Raw genomic sequence first — 22328 nt, 5'->3', positions numbered from 1 at the left:
ATGTCGCGAGGCTTATTTTTTTTTCAAAAAAGTATTATTATATATTTTTATCGGCACCTACATTGAAGATTGAAATGCCATCTTCGTTACTGACGATTTTAGTGCAGACGCTGCAGACTTTTTATATGCATAATTAGTTTAATTACAGTTTTAAAATGACTAGCAAACGTAAACACGAAGCGCTTTTTATTTGTGTGTGCATGATAAAACAACATATTGATAGAACAGACGATTAAATGAAACGAATTAACATCATAAAAACAAACAAACAAAAAATCCACGGGTAGATTTCGAATAAATCAATAAAACCACTTTAAAAATGTTGTGTGTAAATGGTTAATAATAATCGACAATAATGTAAATAAATAAGATTTTCCGATCTACAAAGAATTTTTTGAACCAATTGTTTCAACTGATGTCGATGTCCGAAGGGAACGAGCTTCCCATTGAAAACCTACCTCTAGAGAACTTTTTTGCTCCCCCTCGGAAATCTACAAGAAAAATTAAAATTTAAATCAGTGTTGCTTCTTTTAACTTCAAGAATAATTAATTTTAGTCTTATGACATTTTATTGGATAAAAAACAATAATTACATTCGTTTTTAAAAGACTATGAGAATAAATCATTATTTGTTGATTGTAGTTTTCAAATGTCTCAAGAGAACATTTCGTATCTCCCCGAATTGATTCCTCTAGAGCTGCAACTAAACGAGTGGCCAAATCTGTGTAAAATACAAATTTAAACAAAAAAGTTTTTTTTTTTAATTTTTAATCAAAAATGCACGCATACCTAAGAGTGACTTATGATCATCTTTTAATTTCGTGAATTTGGCTTTTAAATTGAAATATTTTCTATTTTGTTGTTCAAGTCTTATTTTGTCATCACCATGAATATGAGTGATTCTCTTCTCTAAATAATCTTTCCATTGCGTTTTTAAATGTTGCACCCACTCATCCTATTGACGACACAGCAAAAAAAAAATTTATTTCCAATTAAAGAAAAAAAAAGAATTAAAGTTTAATCAAGAAATAACAAAATATTACTTTAAGAATTTCATTCAGCAGAAAATGATTTTGGTTCTCGATGTATGGAATTGCAAAATAAGGTGCCAACTCATTAAACTTGGAATAAACGGAACCTTTTTCTTGCAGAAAGTTAGAGAATTTTTTTCTCGCTTTCTTCTCCGCATTGTTAATTGAAGTTTGGAAAACTGTAAAATATACTTGTAATTTGAAATCAACCAAGAGAAACAGATCATAGTTAGGATCAGCAAGAGATTCTTCGGGTTTTCCTACAAGAGACTCCCATACCTGTGTAGAGTGAACTCAACAATTACACATAACGCATTCACGAATTCGTCACATTAAAAAATTAAATTGACCTCTTACTTCAAAAAATTTTTCGCCGTCTCCTTTTAAAAAATGCTCATCCAGTTGCTGAGCAAGTTCACGGCAGCATACATAATCTTCCATTGACGGAATGCGACTTTCATTTTATTCTTACCCAACTTTTATTGATTAAACGGCAAGGTTTGCTAAGCAACACCATACATTTTCTTCTTGTGCTCAACGAGTAAATTGTCTTACAGACAATAACAACATTTTATGCATAATGGTGTAGAAATTCTAACATATCCTTATAAAATAAACTACAGTATAAAAAAAATGAAATTGCTTCTGCTTTACGTTTTCACGGGAACCATAGTTGATCAATCCATGCTTGAATGCTTTGATGAAGACGTACCGCTTTATATTTGCATGGGAAGCATTCTTATTTCACGGTTTCAAATATTTCCCTAAGCTTCGCGTGATCCTTGTGACTAGAAGGCGCTAGCAGGACCCCAAAAATACCAATATCTTTTATGTTTATTGAAGCCAAATACGCAAACATTGAGCTCAACATTTCAGTGTGTCAACTCGTCGTCGTCTCTCTCCTGGAAAGTTCATTAAAAAAAAAAAGAAAAACCTAAGCTACACGGTATGTGTCGAAAATATTTTAATTTTACGAATTTTACGGAGCTGGCGGAACAGCATGTACCGTAATAGGCCTATTGCGAGTTACCGGCGCGCTAGTACTATGCTGCAACAAACCCTTCGTCCTTTCCACCATGCAGAAGCACATGCGAATCTGCAGCGCTCCCAAATGCATTGAATGATGATTTAAACTCAATAAATGATTGACTAGTTGGTCACCGTGATGGTAACGGTGTGGATTCACTTACATGTACGTATCATCGCTTAGATACCGACTTACCCAGCAAAATATTGTCACGTGTTTATAATATGTCGTACTGTTAACGTTGGTGCTATGTGCCGACGTTGAACCACTCGACATCGGTCCTAATTTTCCCCGAACCTCAACGTTTGTTCCAACCTTGGCTGAGATTAAGAAACGCTTCTCAGGTGTGTTTACATCTTAGTTTGTTATGGAGACGCTATTTTCTGTCTGTCTCATGTTGAACAGCATCGAATCGGACATCATCTATTAACTCTATTCGCTACTTATCCTTTATTGTGTAACAAGTCATGAGAACATTACCCAATTTGAGAAAGTGACGTTACGTGCTGACTGCTGAGCCCTGCACCGCCAGCTCCGAGAGTCCGAGACTTTTGATTGAAATATTGAATCTTCACTGTCAACCGCACTTGCGCCAGCTCAGAGTAAAAATTACAACTACGCTAAATCAATCAAATTGAGCAGTTGATAGATGATTGATTGATTGCATGGCGGAAGTTTTTAAAAATTCCATCGGGAATGATTCCTTTCCTTTCAATGATTGTCTTCCTCTTCCAAAGCCTAAATTTCAAAATATCGGCCAAAAATCTCCTACAATTTCATCGGTTGGAATAAATCTACTCTTCAAAGTATAGCCTACCGTCAACTTCTATATTCAATTCCCATTAGCCTGGTAATTGCTGTGTTTGTGAACATATATTGAAGATTCGTATTGAAGATTGTTGATACTGAGGTACCGCAATTCAAATCCCGGATGAGATATATTTGAAAAAAAAAAAAAAAAAAAGATTTAGACTTACGTACTAAATTTATAAAAGCCAACGCTTGGGATGGGATATAAAAATTTACTTTCATATCAGCTACATTTTTCATAGGATTCGTATTAACTTCAAACTTAGAACATTTCACATTTTGATTAACTACTTTAACCGTGCAACGATTTAGGCAAGGATTTAGGCATGTCCAAAATTAGGAACATTACCCTAATTTGTTTTGAACCATGATTCGAGATTCTTTCTCTCTGTTTAAGAGTTGCTGAGACTTCGGCTTTCTAATTTGCAATTGAAAACATCTCGGATTCTCGGGGGAAGGGGCGTTATTCAGGCTCCGTCATTCATATGCCCAGTGCATAAAACGTCGCGTGAAATGACGACGGAAAACGACATTCAGGCCCAATAGTAGCAACCTAATGAGATAATGCGAGAGATAAATAGATTTTTTTTTTAAATTGGAAAATAATTCCATTTTGGTGTATTTTGAGGGATACATCTCAGGTAAAACAACATCCAAAAATGCTTGGAATAGCAGCACGAATGGATGACAAAAATACCTAGCTGATTTTTTTAAATTTATGTTTCCACTTTTCTACAGGATCTGAATGAAAACGGACTGAAAAGATCCAAGTTAAAAAAAAAAAAAAAAAAAAAAAAAAAAAAAATTCCAATTTTAAAACTCAGAAGATGGCCATGGGTATTGTCCATTCACAAAATTATGCGTTTTGCGTTCATCAATCGTATAACCACAAGAAAATTCGCCACAGAATGGTTATACGTGCAATAATCTAGATTTATCGCTTTATTTATAGCGCTACTGCTCGCTTGTATATGTTTCCCCTCACATCAGTCACATGTTTTATTTACAAAAATTGTAATTAGTGAATGTGGCAGCAAAACATGTAGACTAAGACTTTATGTATTTTAGCAGTTAATTAAGGAACATTATATAGCTATCGCTTTGAACATAATAAATTCAGGAAATATATGTCTTGCATAGTTTGGTAAACAACCTACATACCCTACATATGACATTGCCAACCGTTTTTTTAAATTTCGATGTTTGTGTGTTGCTGAACCCCGGTTCTTGCTCTGCTTCTGCGCTATATCTATATCACAAATCACAATTCACAACGCCCTTTAAATAAGAGGACCTTATTCGTTTATCGTATATTAATCAGATTTTAATCTATTTTTCACAAAATTAAAATATGTAATGAATAAAATAATTTAAAATACGTTAAAACATTTTCATAATTTCTCAACTTCTATTTTTTTTCAGATTTTTCTGTAAATAACCTTTGTATTTGCACAACATGATTTTTTTTTTGGTTTTTTAGGAATCTTAGAAAGAGCACTATTTTATTTCAGCTACAAATCTGAATAATTTTAATTACGATCGAGGCGTATCGCTACGTCTAAGCGTACTCGCTAGTCATTGATCGGCAGGCTGTAATTATTAAATATTCCCTTGATATTCCTAATCTAGTTTAAAAAAAAAATATTTTATAAGAAGATGAACCGACTCTTTGCAAGTTAATATAACCCATCCATATTACTGTTACTTTAATGTGTGTCAAACTACATTCTTAGAAATCTGTTGTTATTCTGTTACAACCTGGTTACAATATATCCCTTACTATATAAATTACAATAGTATTTTCTTTGCCGCTCTTCCTTTAGGTATTTCCCGTATTTCCCATCCAGACTTCCAGAGGGAGCCCACAGTCTCTGAACTGTCCAATGAAAATAGAGTTTGCAGCTAGCCAATGAAGGCAAGACTTTCTTAGATCAGGTGCTTTCGGTCACGTGACCACGAGTCACGAGTTCAGCGACAAAAAACTACAGCGGGCGAGGTCTAAACCGGCAGGGAGATCGCCATAGTTTGACAGTGGTTGAGAACTCATCATCTTGATTACAAGTCTTCGCATTGCACATAGACAACTAACTAAATTCATCTCATCATGTCTGGAGAATCAGGTTTAACGGAATTAAATCCAATCTATGGCCCCTTTTTCGGTGTAATGGGAGCAGCATCTGCGATGATTTTCAGCGGTAAATTGACAATTTTGTTGTTTTAGAATTTTTGTGTCATTCACTTCACACTTGTCACATTTGGAAATTTCATGTAGAAGCTTGTACTTTGCTATTTATGTGAACTAAACGAAAACCCGATTTTATTCGAGTTTCAGCTATCCATCTTGCTAAAAATCATTAAATTATAATAAGTTCTCAAGTTTGGATATCATGTGACTTCTAATCACAAGATATATTGATAAAAGCATCTCTTGTGCAACCAATGGACTTTATTTTCCTATTCTTTTACTTGCAACACAATATGTCAGTTTCTAAAGTGTTTTTTTTGTCTTCTTTTCTAATTGTGTAGCCTTTGGTGCTGCATATGGAACTGCAAAATCAGGAGTTGGTATTGCTGCCATGTCAGTTATGAGGCCAGAATTGATCATGAAATCAATCATTCCTGTGGTCATGGCTGGTATTATTGCAATCTATGGACTTGTAGTTGCTGTACTTATTGCAAGTAAATTGGGAACCCCAGAGAATGGTTACTCAGCCTACAAGTAATATGACAAAAGTAGTATATGCTGAGTAGGTCTAATTCAAGTTCTTTTTAGTGGTTTCATTCATCTTGGTGCTGGGCTTGCAGTAGGATTTTCAGGACTTGCAGCTGGTTTTGCAGTTGGAATTGTTGGTGATGCTGGTGTTCGTGGCACAGCACAACAGCCCCGTTTGTTTGTAGGAATGATTCTTATTCTTATTTTTGCTGAAGTCTTGGGTCTGTATGGCTTGATTGTAGCCATCTACCTGTACTCCAAGTAAATGCCATGGGTAAACATCTCTCCTATTGTCATTCACAAAGCCCATTAATCCTTTGCCAACATTTAGATAAGTTGTTGATTGGATACATCCTTAGTTTAGGTTTTACCCACACTTCAAGTTGCTGTCTGCATTGGTGTCTAAAAATAAGAGGAACATTCAAATATATAAACCAACACCTGTCATTCCAAGATTATCTTGGTGTTGGCATGGCATCAGCAGTGTGAAGTCATTTTTTTTTAGCCAGGATATTCTTTCTGTGGGGTAACCATTGTAATCTGCAATTGTTACACTCTTGTTCATTGGTTTTAACTAGAACTTCTAATTTCCTTAATTCCAATTCTTTTTCCTCTTCCAGTGTCATTTCTCTGTCTAAATGTAATAAATACTAAGTTCGTTTGAGAGTTTATTTTTATTTTCATTGACTAGCGTATTTTCGTGAAATCAATACATGGTTCCTTGCTTGCATTGATCTGACAATCATATGACGGAAGACGGTAAGTTTGCGCATGCGTATTGAACTATGTAGAATTTCAATGTTCTACTTTGTTTAAACAGGACTATAGATTGTTTGAGCTGCTGTTTGGTATTATCGTAAAGACAACTGTATCAAGTAAATAAATGTGCTGTCGCAGTAATAGTAAACCAGGAATTTTTAACGATTGATTCGAAATAAATAGCTGCCTTGTTATTATTATTTTTATTATTAATTAAATTATTTAGTTAACGACTTATTATTTAATTTTATTTAAGTGAAGGTTTATTAGATTTTAAAACAGTTGCGTAATTACATCTTCTACTTGCAAGGTGTTCGAAACTGATTCTCACAGATTTTAGATAAATAAGTGTTTCAAGATTAGTGAATGAATTCTAAAACTTTGAAAAGATATGACTAACCCCCACTTTTATGGTTATACAGCCTAAACGTGTTAAAACATAAGTTTATTTCAATTGAAATAAAACTTAAATACACTTGTATACCCTATAATCCCTCTTTGTCCTGTGAAGTGTTGCTGCCCACGTTTCTAAAAACGACTCCTATCGCTCTTACACCCTGGATTAAACTAAAGCAGCGGTAGCGGTAAACTAGTGACACGTATCAAACCGATACCCGATACGTTAAGCATTAGCTCCTATATTTTTCTTCGTATCGCTCATTTGTCATATATAGAGAATGAACGATAAAGATTCCCATTTACTGCGCTCCTGCGGCATATGAGTATTCTCCCAATCACGATTGAGAAATAAAGCCATTGCAGAAACAGAGCTATAGATGATGGTAGAACCACTGCCTGTTAAATGTTCCTCCCGGAAATTTTTCCTAAAGTTGCAGCCAAAATCGCGAATCGAAAGTGGGAAAATGAGCTTAAGTATCGATTTAGACCTAATTGTCAGCGCCAACAGCGGACATCTACTGAAACTTTGTTAATTTTGGTACTGGGAAAAAAAATGTGTTTCCCAACACCCCCGCTGTGGTTGTAACTAAGGTCTCCAGCCAGAACACTTCCAGGAGGAAAAGCCAATGGAAACCCTTTCCATATAAATGGTTCTACCATACATCTATAACTCTGGCAGAAACTTTATTTTTATTACTTTACTTTATTTCTATACCCCTGAAATAGTTGACTAACTATCTTTTACCTTGTAGCATATATTACCAAGTAGAGCTTAGGGTCCTTGGTTGCTAGATGGCACCGGCGTTCCTTGCTTCTGCTGAAATTTAACAAGCGGTCCACGACTCAAGTAGACTGAAATCCCGGAGCGGCTTTCCAGATCTAAATCCGGAAAAAGCCTTAAAATATAAAAAAATATAATCACGTTCGTCTCTCACGCCGGATTTACCTGCGTTTGCAGAAAGACGAAATTCCCACCCGTTTACGAGATATTAAGCGTTTAAGTTTGGGTTTTTTGAATTTGTCAGAAAGGGGGTACTTTGACATCGCTTTTCTGAAAAGCGGGGGCGGGAGCTATAGAAAAAACTAATTGTAAAAAAAGTTTTTTGCTATCTCAACCACCAAAATCAAAAAGGAATTTTCTTTCCGGATTTTATTGGTTGAGATATGACTAATTTACTGAGAGGCTCATTTTCCCCTTTTCCCTCTCTGCCTTGCAGCCATTTTTTTGTACTCTCCGCCGCGCCCCTTGCGGAAGCCAGCCTGGTCTCACTAAATATTAAGGCCGATATGACTTCTATTGGTCTAAAATTAAGGCCAACAGATAAAACCTTCTGCTTGCTTCCGCAAGGAGCGCGGCGGAGAATACAAAAAAATTGCTGCCAGGCAGAGAGGAACAAAACAAAATGCCTTTTACTTAAAAATTAATAATAAATAAACTGCAATGACCATCGAGGGGAAATAAATCTTAAAAGATTACCTGATAACTAAGGAATGCAGTTATCTAATTAAGAATAGCGAGCTGCTATTACCAACTGAAGACGACTGAAATGGGAAAAATTAAACTAAGAATGACACCGGCGAAACATTATAAGCCACCATGCAAGAGTGCGTGTCCAACATTTTTTAACGCTTACGTAAAACTTGGAACTTCGGACGTTAGCCAACTCTATAGTGCTAGAGTGCTAGTGCATGATGTCAGATAACATATTTTTTTACTCACAGAAAAATAATCTTTTTGTAATGCTTCATTTTTTTGTGAGTAAAAAACAAATTGTATTCCTAGAAAATTCAAAAATGTTATCTGGTGTCATTTGTTCAGACCTCAAAATTGTAAAAAAAAACATTAGATTTGAAATGAATGCACTTTACAGAATAGAAAACTTAGTAAATTAGGTATCAATAGATACCTTGTTTAAAGCTCCGTAACGTTGTTACGTTTTAAACATAAACACAGCTAAAATAAAAATTACAAAGATGATTAAAGACTTTGACTTTTTCAATGATTTTCAAATTAAACAATGAGAAAGCTTCTTCGCTACAGATCCACCAGGGGGCAGCGTGAGGGGTGCGTTCGCAAATTGGTTAGGTTACGCGTCATGCACTAGCACTATACTATTGCCTCTGGCGGCTGAAGGTGGGACTGTACTTCCCCGAATAAACAGAAGGGGTGAAGACTATGCGTCACCAACATTTAGTGGCCAAGCTACGCCCACGATCCGAGCGGAATTTTCATTGAATAAGTCCCTTGATTATTCTGGTGGACCAAAAGGATAGGGCGTTTGGCTACCTTTTTTGGTAGACCGTGCAATAACCTTAAAAAAATTAACAAGACTGCCCTGGACTTAAGAAAAATGTTGACATGTCCTTCAATGGTCGGAGGCTTCGTAAAAATCACCTTAGCGGACTGTACTTGGCTTCACGAAGAGTGCATTACGTTGCTTAAGCTCCGTTTGTGTGGGTCGCATACGTAAAAAAAACGCCACCAGCGGGTACGACACATCTCATTTACCCGTAGTTTCAAAGCGGCTGTGAAATTCAGGATTTTTATTCAGGATGACTACCGATTTAGCCACTGCCACCTGGTTGTCGAGGATGACAATTATTATTTCATCACATTATTGAACATTTAAGATCATTACATCATTTCATTACATTTTTTTTTGTATCGGACATGAGAAGGAATGAGACCTCTGTTGGGAGTATAGAGCAGTTCTTTACCACAGAAACCCTCGAGTGCAGAACCATAGACACATTTGGCTACCAGGAAAAAATTAGAGAGGTTGCCATGGACCAAAGAGGTATAAGACGGGGAACAGACAGACAGGCGAGCAAGATCAGGAAGAGTCATAGTCCGTTAAAGGCCAATAACACTATCTGCAAACGTTACTTTCATTTTGACAGCCTCATCGTTAAGGCACTTTTCTGATTGTCCTGGCCATCCAAATAATCTTTAAAGACGGGAAACGTTTGATTCAAGATTGGAAATGTCAACAAGTTGGTTCTCTAGTAAGGACAAAGCTGCAGAAAGACGAGAAATAAGTTCAGATTTACTTAGCGAATTGATGGTTATAAGTGGTGGCCCAGCAATTAAGGTGGAGACGGGGTTGTTCTTGGACTTCTTCACGACATTAATATTCACCTTGTTGCAGGATTACAATATATTATTTAGGGGAGCCGGACCGAAGGCCAAAAGAACATTTGAATTTGTGACTCTAGAATAAAAATTTACGACACTAGGCGCAAATAAAATTGTCCTTTAACGAAAAATGACTTACTTAAATCGCCAGAATAACACACAGAAAAAACCCTAAACGACATAAGACCAAAGCGTCGTCGGTTTTTTGCGACACCATTCCAATAAGACCTGGCAACGCTAGGTAGCTTACTACTGTTACAGTTATCTAAAATGCATATTGTTGACTATAAAAATGATGTTCGCAACAATGGAACCCCAAATCTGCTGGACGGTCCAGACATGTGTTGAATACATTTAAAATCCCCATTCTGCATGAGTTGAGGAAGCGGAGCGGCATTAGTGCGGAATGAGAGACGAACGAGTTCATTCGGTACTTGCGCATGGGGCAAGTTCTCCCACGTAACATTGGCTTGCCGTTTGCTGGAGGTTGTGGGGCAATCTCTCTTTAAAATTAATGGGTGTGAGGTACGCGCACTAGTCTCCCCCCTCAAATATCACAACAATCTCGGCGTTTCTACGGCGAACAATTCGTTGACGGAGTGGACCTTAAACAATCACCTCGGCAGGTGGAGCGATCATCACAGGAGCTGGAGGAATCATCTCGAGAACTGAAGCAATCGCCTCCAGAGTCGGAAGCTGGAACGATCATCTCGGGAACTGGAGTGATTGGGTCCGCAGCCCGAAGCAGCACTTCAGAAGCGATTCCCTCATATTTTTTCCAGGTTTTCTGGTGACCTAAAAGTAAAGACAATTGATTAGACAATTAATTAATTGAGGGGAGGGGGGTTTAATGGACATAGTATGAATCCTTACCATCCTTACCTTAGCCTCCCCCCCCCATGATAATTTATGACTCACACCATCGGATTAAACTAATTCGAAGACGGGATCAGAAATTTCAGCAGGGTAATTATGTTTTCTTGAAGGTGACCGGTTATCTGTCTGTCTCGGTTAATGTCTCTTCTTCTTCGTAATTGGTGGACTGGACATCCACTTTCTACCCTCCCCCTAAAAAAAATCTCGAATGGTAATTCCCGCAGCTCGTTTGAGATAATCTGTAAAAAATAATTAATAAATGAGATAAGATCAACATCGATGCACTACTTCCAACAGACATTAACACTATAGTATTCTTTAACACCTACCAATAAATATTCAAAATCCTGAATGGACCACATCATTAACTCGTTCATTCCGCGGTGCCACGATTCAATCATGTGATTTGTCTGATTAAACTTGATTTTGGACGGACAATCGTTTGGCACCAACTCGATCCAGCCAAAACGTTCTTATATAATTCAAGAACCATGTCACGGATATCCGGAATTGCACATTACGAACTTTGTTACCTGCTTGCGCATACAAATGAATGGCTGGGAATCCCTCTTAAATTGTTATTCTTTCGTGGGGCAAAAGATGAAAAGCAATGAACATTTATTAATACAAACTAGATTCGTCCGTTTATCGTCCGCTGAGGTGATCCTATCGACCGTAAATTTTAATACGTTCTAGGGTGGTACAAGTCGGACAGCCATTGGATATCCACATCTGAAAAACCGAAAAATAGATTAAAATAGACGGTTAGTAGTCCGGAGCTGCCTGAAACGAACGGTTGGACGTTATATGAACGTTTAATGAATGCTGTGTGCTAGTAGATAAGAAGAAAGCAAATCTGTAGGGGAGACTGGAGTATACCGGGACACCGGGTCAAAAGGGACAGTGGGGGGAAAAATAGTAGATGTTCATAAAATTAAAGAAAATTTTTGAATGTTATTTAAATACGTATAATATACTTTGGCATGAAATTTGGTTGAGTTTTGTCAATAACTGCATGAGTTATTGACAAAACTAAAAAAACGGTTTTTTTTTAGAAATTTTTGTCTCCGCCATTTTATGTTTATAGAAACAAATAAACGATAATGGCATGTAAATGTAGTATGGAAATGAAGCTGAATCATTTATTGATCGTTAGAAACAAAAATTATAATTTTAGATCGATTAGTTTAGACAGTATTAACTTTTTTAAAAAAGTGTCTAAACCGGGAAATCAGGACAGCTGTTTTTGGCTAATTTGGGACAGTTACGGACCAATCAGCGTACAGAATTTTTAAGAGGCTCGATTTCCTGACCTAGCAACGCAGGATGTCCTACTGCTCCATAAGGAATTTTGTTTATATAAGAAAAAAGGTTCATTAACAAAATAATCAAATTGAAACATTTATAAACTCAAAGAGTCTATGCAGTGGAACACTTTTTCAATTTTTTTCAATTTTATTAATGAATTTTAAGGCGAAAACGGAGGACGTCCCTCACCACCCACCCCAGTGTCCTCACTTACCCCCAAAAATAGGCTCCTCCCATAAATCTGAGTAAACTTTAAAGGTCTTTTATGGGGAAATGGTTTATTATAAAATTATACAAAAAATATGGGGGTACATTACAATAGGGAATACATAAAATTTTTTTAAAAAAGAAATTAAATGATTAGTTGGGGAGATATAGGGGGCAAACGAAAACCGTCCCGTTTTACTCCAGTCTCCCCTACAGTAGCCGCTCCCATCCCTTTGTTTTCTCTTGCGCCAACGAAAAAACAAAAGGATGGGAGCGGAAAAAAGGGGAATTTTACTTTTTCGTTCAACTTCGAATGAAACTGAGAAATATCAATCAACAAAATTGAAAATCAGACCTGAAATAAAGCTAACGCAGGTCGATGTTTTGAAAAAAGTCGCGTTTCCCTAGCCCTAGCCGTTCAACTGGAAAAAAGGCCAAAGTGGCCTCATTTGCATAAGGTCCCCTCGGCTTTCCAAAGACTTTTAAATCCGGTCAAAAGTACTTCAGGAAATGTAAAAAAAAATCTATAAAAAATCAGAGATATTCCCACAACCTCTAGCTATCTCCACACAAAATTTCAAAGAATTTGGTCAAAAACTGTACTAATTAGAGGACTGCAAAAACAGCGTTTTTGCATAAGGTCCTCTCGGGCTTCCAAAGACTTCGGGTAGCTACTGTAAGTAAGAACTTATTATAACTTATAATTGAACTTATCTAGTTTACGCGACGACAAACTAAAACATCAACCACCACCAACGTTGATGAAGCTACTGTGCCTAGCTGCAAGTGCTGCCTAGCTACTGCATAGTGCTACGAAACCTAGGTCCAACGGAACTCAAGTTCAGGTGAGGGTGATCTTAAAGTAAACAATGCAACAGAGGAAAACTTGCTAGATGCCACTGTAAAATAAAATGAATCGGCGGTGGAGCGTCATGGAAGCCGACACCAAACCCCAAAACCAAAACGAGATTCGGGAGATTGAGGGCAAACCACTGCCGAAATGACGTTGAAGCCACGAACCAAACATGTTTCGTTTCTGGGAGTGCTGACGGCCAATGTGAGAAAATGAGGGTGACTTGAAGAGGTGGGATTCGATGGTAAAAGTTGCAGCAGTGGGATTCATACAGGCAATACAATACTCTGGACTTTTTAATAGTTTAGGTACAGGTTTCACTCAAAATTAACTTAGTTAATTAAGGAAAAAATGCTGGAATTGCATACAAACCTATTTATGCTTATCTTTCGTGTTCTAGTCCATTTATTTTTATGTTATACATTTTGAATAGTCCCTTTCCAGTTCTTTTCATGACAGACTGAATCTTATACCGTTTTTGGCAGTAACTCTATCATACCTTTCTTTTTACAATAAAAGTAAAATAAACAACGAGTCCACGAGTCAACCAGGCCAGATTTTGCGGTTTCGATTTTGCGGAAATCGCGAGTAGGTGTGAGCATTGTATTTTAGACCATTTTATGTGAAATTTAACGAGAAACCGAATGGCGAAATATGCGTCTTTCTAAATGTTATAGTTTTTTAGATATTACTAAAATAAAACAAGGGGTTACCGAATTTTGCGAAATTTTTTGGGTTTTCTATGGCTGTTTTCTGCCAAACGAGACCATTTTAAAAACATATAATTTTATAGAAGTGAAATCCTAGTCCCCCTCTAAAAACAACCAAAGTAATTTTGATATATAATGTAATAATATAATGTACGAATTTATATGGCGCCTTTCCATTATATGCTCAAAGCGCCTTCAGTTTCCAATTTAGATGTGATTGAACACACCACAGTATATTTAACGTCATATCCTTGATAGCAATCAAGAATCCTGTGTTATGCATGCTGCCTCAAGGGCGCTACTTACAGTTTTATGACGGGTTCAGCTGGGGTTCGAAACCAGAGCCTCATTGCCTTTTTCCAAAGTATTGACGCTCTAGTCCACTACACCCCACATCCCCGGTGGGGTATACACGGCTTATTTGCCGAGATATTAACTGCAAAAAAAAAAAAATAATAAAACCCTCCATTTCCTGGCATTCTCTGGCTTCATCCTCCTAGCCACCTAGTGGTAGATATTGAAAACGCGCCGATGAAACTCCCTGTTAGAAAAATATACTAATACATAATTTAATTTAATTTGAAATTTGCGACCAATCTAGGTTTAATATTTTGCCGCTCGTATATTGTTGTATCTGACTTTATTTTTTGACAGGTGCAAAACGGACAACAAAAATATATATTTATATACAGAAGAGTGTGGCAAGTCAAAGTAATTTGAACTTTGAACAACCAAAACAGGTTGTTGAAGTCAGTACTGGAACACATAACATCTACGTTAGTGAAAAATTGTAGGATTTCAAGTTCATGATCTCTACCGTTTTTGATGTTAGTGAAAAATGCTTCTACATCATATTGTTTGTGATGCGTGAAATGTCCTGGAACTCCACCACTACTGAATTTTCTCACCCGGCAAGTTGGAAAGAATCCTGTAAAAAGAATTCAACAGTGGGAGTTAACTGATCGAACCATTACCAGAAATTCGATTAGTACTGATTTACTATCTTGTGACTTTGTGTTACCGTTGGAACGAAAATTGACGGCTTAACAGTTCATATATCAAAAACTAAATCTAAGTTCTGCCGTAAACTTAAAGAATTGTTATCACTAAACGATACTACTACGATCATAGAAGAATGAGAAATGAGAAATATCTACAAGGATATTTCTCACAGAAATATTCTATGATTTCTCAAGATTCAATAAATCTTTCATTCACATTTTTTAGTTCACCCCTGCATTTTAAATGACCGCTGAGAGAGTGCAATGATCAGGGCAACAGGAAAATTTTCTATTCATGCATAGTATCAGCCTGATACATTGATATATTATACACCAAGAGCTATTTTTAAAGGAATTGCAATTTACAGAAAGCTATTAGATAATTTGTTCCGTCTAACTGAGAGTATAAGGGCAGCCTGACTGAACAGAAGCACTAGTTGGAATGGCAGTGTTGTGTTTAATACAAATAATCTTGATTTGATGATACCTATTAAGCATCCACATGCTTATATCTTTTTCGGCTAAAAAATAATCTACCTCGTTTGGCTTCAATATTTTTTTATGCGAAACTTAAAAAGTCCTCTGTAGAACTAGCACTTTTTCAGATAGTGGGGATTCGGCATCACTTAACAACAGCTTCAGCTTGGTAACGACATCTTTTTGTTTAGAACCTTCAATCTAATTAATTTTGAAAAAGTGTTATGTGCAGGCTACAATTAGGTAGATGTTATTAATAAACAGATGACCAAATCTGAAATTCAAAAGGTAAATACTGCTCAATAAAGTTGACAGAAAATTTAACACCTATCATACCTATCCTGAATTATTGACAGTATTTTATGACGAACAGGCCCAAAATTTGGAAAGAATCTTCAACTGCTTCTTGAGCTTTTTAAGCAAAGGCAGAACAACAACTCCTATGGTGAGAAAACAGCCTTTGTCTCATTGAAAAATATCTAAAATAGCAGCTTATGGCTTTAAGCAGTGCATATACTCAAACAATAAGTCCAATTCATCTTTCGTAAGAACTGGAATGCCAAGTGAACGAAATACTGTGATAGCTGCGCCCAGGCTCTTATAGTGTTTAAAAAAGGAAGACAGACTATCATACAGAGAGTTCCACCAAATAGGCCAGAGTGTTGCTTCTTTGACTTTTTCAGCTACACTGATCTGCCAATTCTTTTCGAAAGAGCATTCATTTTGGACAAAACTTGACGAAAAGAATTTTATTTTGGAAATTTCTTATAATCAAAGTCTGAGAGTTCTATATCAACACTAGCAATCAAGTTCAATGTGCGTGAGGCACATCTAAGAAAGATAAATTGTCAGTAATAGTTATGCAACCAAAAATTTGAATCTTCTTCACTACAAGTAACTACCAGCAGCCCTACTATTAGCCGTCTCTGCCGTGATCAGATTTAAAGTATTCAAAGGACAAATTCATTAAATCATTAAACATTCAAGTAAAACTCATCTAATAATAACGTACTGAGAATTCTTTAAAGGCTTTTACGAAATTTTGATTCGTTAACAGTAACAATATGAGAAGCTCTTCCAATCAAATAGTATTCTTCCAAAATGTCGTCAAGTAGTTTTGGTATGTTTTCAAAATTGTGTGTTCCTAATAAATAATAAGGACGAAATTTAAAAAAAAGCCGCACTAAATATTTTAAATGTTTACATTGGAATCGTTTGCAAGAAATAGCAGCTGATTTTCTCTTCAGTACTTAAAAATCATACGAAATGAGCCAGTGAGCAGTAACCCTTAAGAAACTTCTATTTGTTTACCCCCACAAATCGGCTGTCAAACAGACCAAACTGGCCACAGCAAAATATATTTTCATGTTTTCTTTAAATTCACTAAATTTATTTGTAATTAACTTCTTCAGAGATGTAACGCAAAACACTTCGACTCTCGAGTCGATTTCATTCAGAAGATTGATGAAATGAATACTTTATAGTGTGATTGTAATGCCCCGGTGGCAGCCCCGCGATGGACGTCACGACCCGATGTCACGCTGACGTCACGCTCTGACGTCAGCCCTACAGCGTCACCCCCGACGTCAGGCGGGAGAAGCACCCGGTCAGCACTTGCCAACCGGGAACGACTTGCCACGCCAACCGGGAACGATTTGCCACATCAACCCGGTCCGACACGCCGCGCCAACCTGTCCTGACTGTCCGCGCCATCCCGAGATGACTCGGAAAAATGAGCTGCTCTGCAGCCAGCGTGCTGAGTCTCTCCCCAATATATAAACCGCATGTATCCATGTCGTCTGCTGGATCGCGCTCTCAGTAGCAGCACCGAAAAAGAGCTCCCGACTTTTTTCAGTTTTCATTGAGAAATTACAGAATTTTTGTGTTTTACTATAGTTCTTTGTGCTTCTGACTATCTAGTGACTCTAATGAACTGTTATGTGCATTGATTGTGACTCAACTTGACTGATATTCATTAAGATCTATCTTGGATTGTCCATTGTTTTGATTATGCTCGTCATGTCGCCCAGGGCGATGTCTAGACAGCAGCTTCTCACGACTAATCTCTCTTTGCTTATTCCACCCTTTCTTCCTAAAGCACTTCTGTTTACCATCCGATTTCATGGAATTGCTAGAACACCACAAACAAAACGTGGAAGAAGAGGTGGAAAGTCAGCACAAGCGAACTACAGCAGAGCCAAGCAGTTCCTTCATTGTTCACTCGTCAATGCCAGATCATTGCTTAGCAGATCGCACATCGTTCAACATAATATTATTGAGAACAATCTTGACTTTGTAGCCATTACGGAATCCTGGCTACCAGTTGAAGGTGGTGATGAAATCTTACGGGGAACTTGTCCGGCTGGCTACTCGGGCCTTTACGTACCGTGGACGGGCAGGAGAGGTGGAGGATTGGCAGTCATCTACCGTAACACAGTAAGATGTCGCCTCCTCTCTCTTGACTTCGAAGCTCAATCATTCGAGTTTCTCGCAGTTTCACTGTCTGTGAACTCAGTGGCAATTGTCCTTCTCGTAGTGTATCGTCCCCCAACCAACAACGTCAATCAGTTTAGTGATGAATTTGCATGTCTACTAGAATCTTTAGTCTCGGCCCCCGGTCGACTGCTAATTGTGGGTGATTTTAATTTTCACGTTGATGACAAGTCAAGCCATGTCGCTCGCTCTTTCATCTCCCTAACTGACTCATTCGATCTTCAACAATACGTAAGCGATTCGACTCATAGTGGTGGCCACACATTGGATCTTGTGTTTTCACGTGCAGCAGATGACTTCATATCGACCTGTTATGTCTCTGAAGTAATTAGTGATCATCGTGCTGTCCAGTGGTATGCTAGTGTTAATCAACCTCTCCGGTCAAAGAAGACAGTGGAGTTTAGGAAGACTAAGTCAATTGACTTTAATTCATTTATCTCTGACTTGTCCTCTCTTCCAATTGTAACAGGCCATTCTGTCGACTGTGAGAGTGCTGTGGTACAGTATAACGATGGTCTATCTGAAATGTTAAATCGCCATGCCCCATCGATTCAAAGAACTTTAATTGTCCGCCCGGACAACCCGTGGGACAATGAGATGATTCATTCTGCAAGGAAGAGAGCAAGAAGAGCTGAGCGACGTTGGTGAGTGACCAGTCTCACAGTTGACAAGGATATAATGAATCAGACTTAACTGAACCTCCATACAATGATTAATGAAGCGAAAGCTTCCTTTCTGGAATCAAAAATCCTGGAGTCAACAGGAAATAAGTCCTTCTTCCGTGTTGTCGATTCGTTTCTCCTCGTCAAACCAGGTCTCCGTTTGCCTTCACATGACTGCCTCTCTGCGCTGGTTGAGCAATTCAGCAGCTTATTTCTTCGTAAGATCCAGGACATACGAGCGAGCCTTGATGCTGTTGCTGATGGTTGGGTTCCTTAGATTAGGAAATCAGTCATTCCACTCTCATCATTCCTACCTGTATATGTTGAAGAGGTTTCTGCTCTGTTACTAGCCTCCCCATCAAAGTCGTCTCCACTTGATCCGTTGCCTACTTAAATCCTAAAAGAATGTGTGACTATACTGGCTCCTCCCATCACTGATATTGTCAATCTATCTTTTTCCTCGGGTGTATTCCCACACACCATGAAACTTGCTTTAAAAACTCCTCTATTAAAGAAAAATGATCTTGACCCTGATGTTCTTTCTAACTATAGACCTGTATCAAACCTCTTATTTCTATCCAAACTTCTTGAGAGACTGGCTGCTAAACAACTGTTAAACCATCTTGAACTGCGATCTCTTTTTGTCCCTGTGCAATCTGCCTACAGAGCTGCACACTCTACTGAAACTGCTCTTCTCAAAGTCTTGAATGACCTACTATTGGCAGTGGATAAAGGTTATGCCGTAATTCTTGCTTTACTTGATCAAAGTGCTGCTTTTGATACGATTGATCATGACATTCTCTTTGATCGTCTATCAGCTCGATTTGGTATCTCTGGCACTGCTTTGTCCTGGTTCACATCCTATCTTTCTTATAGGAGGCAATCTGTCAGTGTTAGCGGTTTTTCTTTCTTCCCATGACCCCTTCTCTATGGAGTTCCACAAGGTTCTGTGCTTGGCCCCATTTTGTATGTCCTCTACATATCGCCAATGCATGATATAATTGCCTCAACTGGAATCTTGGATCACTACTATGCGGATGATACCCAAGAATATCAGTCCTTTCATCTCAAACCAGGTGGAATTGACCAGCAACTAGCCTTCTCTTGTCTTTCGGCGTCCATCACGGAACAAAAGAAGTGGCTATCAAACAACCGGCTGAAACTGAATGCAGAAAAGACCGATGCTCTCCTCGTTTCATCACCATTCAATGTAAAGTACTTAGTATCCCAGCTAGCAGAGTATATTTCCCAAATATTGCTAAAATATTATTTTCCTACAATTGAGATGTTGGTAAAATAATTTTTTTAAATATTTTTCCAATATATTTTTGCACCCAAATTTGTTGGCTTAGAATATTTTTTCAACTTGTTTTACTTATTTTACTTTTATTGGTGAAATAACAGTTTTACTACTTTTAAAATTTTGACGGAAATCTGGTTGTTGTGTTTATGGTTATATAGTCCAGCGTGGAATATTTTTTCATCTTCAACTTGTTATTAGACAAGTTCTTGTTTTTGGTCTTGAGTGGGTTTGAACCATCACACCTTGAGTCACCAATCCAATGCTAAAACCACTACACAAACAGTGCTATTTCAAATGTTTTTCGACTTCAGGCAATAAAAATTTTTAACTTCTAGAAGCCACGTAAACAAGGGTTAAGAGGGGATTCCCTATAGGGGTTTGTTCCGACAGGCAATAGACAGATCCAGAGGATCTCGCCAAGGATGTCCCTACAGCCAAAAAAGGGATAAGTCTAGTCCCGTAATGGTAAAATATTGTTTTCCGAGAATATTCTTCGGTCGATAACCCACATATTGGTATAATATTAGATTATTACTTTGCTGCGTCAAGGTGGCTGTTAAATTGTTTTGTTGTTTTCCCAATGAATGACTATTATGAAAGATGAATAAATCAATATTACTTTTTGTTATTTTCCCAATAACGGACCATTAAAAAAGTAATAAATCCTTTTTTTATGAAAAAGCTATAGTCTTTTACATTTAACATGCGTTCAAAATCCAAAATGTTTTATATCGTATTCAATTCGTTAGTTCTGCATACAATTGCCTAACTGAACAATCCAATTGTCTTAAAATCCAAATCTTGCACAAGTCTCGAACAACTAACTTACGTACTTCGAATTTAAAACTCTACCTTCACGCTAACGTGATAAAATTTATCTTAAACGTTAAGTAGATGAAATGTTAAAACTGCTATTATTATATATCCATATAGGTAATTCTATGGAGGTTGGTTCAAACCCACTTTCAGCAAACAAATGACTTATGAAACAAATAAGTCTCAATAATCATAAATTCCTACACTGATGTAATTAAATCGATTTTGCTCACGCTGGGCTATAACCATGACAATGTGTAAGTATGCACTATCCATCTGGTCACATCGGGACTTTATTATCATCTCCGTTGCTGGTAAGGTGGTTACAGCATTTGGTTGGTGACTCAAAGGATGGTGGTTCAAACCCACTCTTGGCCAAATTAGCAGCAGCTATCCAATCATTTAGGATTTTGAACGTGTGGTAAATGTAAAGGACTATAGCTTTTTCATAGAAAACGATGTATTCCTTATTTAATGATCCGTTATTGGAAAAATAAAAAAAAAATAATATTAATTTATTCATCTTTGATAATAGTCATTTATTGGGAAAATAACAAAAAAATTTAACAGCCACCTTGTCGCAACAAAGTAATAATATAATATTATACCAATATATGGGTTATCGATCGAAGAATATTGTCGGAAAAAAATATTTTACCAATAAAGACATGCTAGCTGGGATCCTGTCCTCTTGAGCTGGGTGATGCCCTTATCATCCCATCAACTGTCGTTAGAAACCTTGGAGTACTTCTTGACTCTCATCTCACAATGGATCATCAGATACGCTCCAACTGTAGGAAGGCGTATTTTCACTTCCAACGGATTGCCAGAATAAAGAGATTCCTATCGCGTCCCGCAATTTGTCAGCTGGTGCGTGCGTTTGTCATCTCCCAGTTTCACTATGGAAACTCCTTGCTCGTTGGTCTTCCTAACTCACAACTAGAGAGACTTCAGCGTGTGCAAAACTCAGCAGCTCGCCTAATTTCTGGTGCTCGTCGCTTTGATCACATCACTTCGATACTTCGTACTCTTCACTGGCTCCCCATTAAACAGCGGATTATATTCAAGATAGCTGTACTTGTGTTTCGTTGTTTGATTGGTGTACCCCCCAGTACCTCATTGATGCAATTGCAATTCGTCGTCGCTGTCGAGAACTCCGCTCTTCATCCCAACTTCTTCTTCATTCTCCTCCCTCACGCACCAAAACGTATGGCGTCCGATCTTTCTCTGTTGCTTCCTCTCCTATTTGGAACTCGTTTCCAATTGACCTGCGTTTACTGGCGATCAACCCCTACTCTACTTCTTTTTCTCTGATACAGTTCCGTTGTAAATTAAAAACACATCTCTTTCAAGTTTCCTTTTGTAACTGAATTCTCCTGTTTCTGTCGGAGCTCATAACGCCTTTGATCATATAATGGAAAAGGCGCTATTCAATATAAATGCAAACATTATTATTATTATTATTATGTACCTCTCTCTCTTACGCCGTTGCTCCCCTTGTCAACAAGCTTGTACTCCCGTGCCAAGTCTAATACAAATAGTCTGTAGAACTAAGTTGTCTTGTCTTCCCCTCCCCCTTGTAATCTCTGCATTACAATTGGCGACCTTGCCTTTTCGACACCTGGAACCTCAGCACGGTAAGATCGGATGAATCTGAATTTTGATCACTCCAAGTATTTTGTTAGTACGTTAACCGAAAACGGTGAACGATCAAACTTTAAATACTTGAATCAGTCTGAAATAGATT

The 22328-nt window shown here is 37.5% G+C and overlaps 2 protein-coding genes and 1 long non-coding RNA gene across 5 annotated transcripts; 1 reads left to right on the top strand and 2 right to left on the bottom strand.

Annotated features, from left to right (window-relative positions):
- Positions 1 to 169: 169 nt before the first annotated feature.
- Positions 170 to 1492, bottom strand: LOC124348595 (lisH domain-containing protein ARMC9-like). The gene is made up of 5 exons (XM_046798815.1): positions 1389 to 1492; positions 1044 to 1310; positions 790 to 955; positions 594 to 721; positions 170 to 491 (listed from the first exon to the last, which is right to left on the bottom strand). The coding sequence occupies exons 1-5, from the start codon at positions 1470 to 1472 to the stop codon at positions 381 to 383; spliced, it is 756 nt and encodes a 251-aa protein (XP_046654771.1). The 5' UTR covers positions 1473 to 1492; the 3' UTR covers positions 170 to 380.
- Positions 1493 to 4861: 3369 nt separating this feature from the next.
- LOC124348598 (V-type proton ATPase 16 kDa proteolipid subunit) lies at positions 4862 to 6247 on the top strand. Of its 3 annotated transcripts, none has more exons than XM_046798821.1 (4): positions 4862 to 5063; positions 5395 to 5587; positions 5642 to 5855; positions 5946 to 6247. In XM_046798821.1, the coding sequence occupies exons 1-3, from the start codon at positions 4973 to 4975 to the stop codon at positions 5844 to 5846; spliced, it is 489 nt and encodes a 162-aa protein (XP_046654777.1). In that variant the 5' UTR covers positions 4862 to 4972; the 3' UTR covers positions 5847 to 5855; positions 5946 to 6247. The 3 variants fall into 3 exon arrangements, with proteins under 3 accessions (XP_046654777.1, XP_046654776.1, XP_046654775.1); XM_046798820.1 differs by having other exon boundaries at positions 5941 to 6247; XM_046798819.1 differs by having other exon boundaries at positions 4863 to 5063; positions 5642 to 6247.
- A 3129-nt stretch (positions 6248 to 9376) lies between these two features.
- On the bottom strand, positions 9377 to 11606 carry LOC124351141. The gene is made up of 4 exons (XR_006921396.1): positions 11285 to 11606; positions 11081 to 11223; positions 10749 to 10990; positions 9377 to 10670 (listed from the first exon to the last, which is right to left on the bottom strand). It is a non-coding gene; the product is annotated as an uncharacterized LOC124351141 (long non-coding RNA).
- Between the last annotated feature and the right edge of the window lie 10722 nt (positions 11607 to 22328).

The sequence above is a fragment of the Daphnia pulicaria genome, chromosome 7, assembly GCF_021234035.1.
Source record: "Daphnia pulicaria isolate SC F1-1A chromosome 7, SC_F0-13Bv2, whole genome shotgun sequence".
NCBI lineage: Eukaryota > Metazoa > Arthropoda > Branchiopoda > Diplostraca > Daphniidae > Daphnia > Daphnia pulicaria.
Note: the sequence above shows the minus strand (reverse complement) of the source record. Positions and strands in the feature narration are given on the sequence as shown.

What these genes read in the sequence shown, in the direction of transcription:
- LOC124348595 (XM_046798815.1), bottom strand. Translation starts at nt 1,472, where the DNA reads ATGGAAGATTATGTATGCTGCCGTGAACTTGCTCAGCAACTGGATGAG. An exon ending in ACGGCGAAAAATTTTTTGAA is followed by an intron (nt 1,311 to 1,388) that starts GTAAGAGGTCAA and finishes CACTCTACACAG; the next exon opens with GTATGGGAGTCTCTTGTAGG. An exon ending in ATAGTCTTTTAAAAACGAAT is followed by an intron (nt 492 to 593) that starts GTAATTATTGTT and finishes TTTTTCTTGTAG; the next exon opens with ATTTCCGAGGGGGAGCAAAA.
- LOC124348598 (XM_046798821.1), top strand. Translation starts at nt 4,973, where the DNA reads ATGTCTGGAGAATCAGGTTTAACGGAATTAAATCCAATCTATGGCCCC. An exon ending in ATCTGCGATGATTTTCAGCG is followed by an intron (nt 5,064 to 5,394) that starts GTAAATTGACAA and finishes CTAATTGTGTAG; the next exon opens with CCTTTGGTGCTGCATATGGA. An exon ending in AATGGTTACTCAGCCTACAA is followed by an intron (nt 5,588 to 5,641) that starts GTAATATGACAA and finishes AGTTCTTTTTAG; the next exon opens with TGGTTTCATTCATCTTGGTG.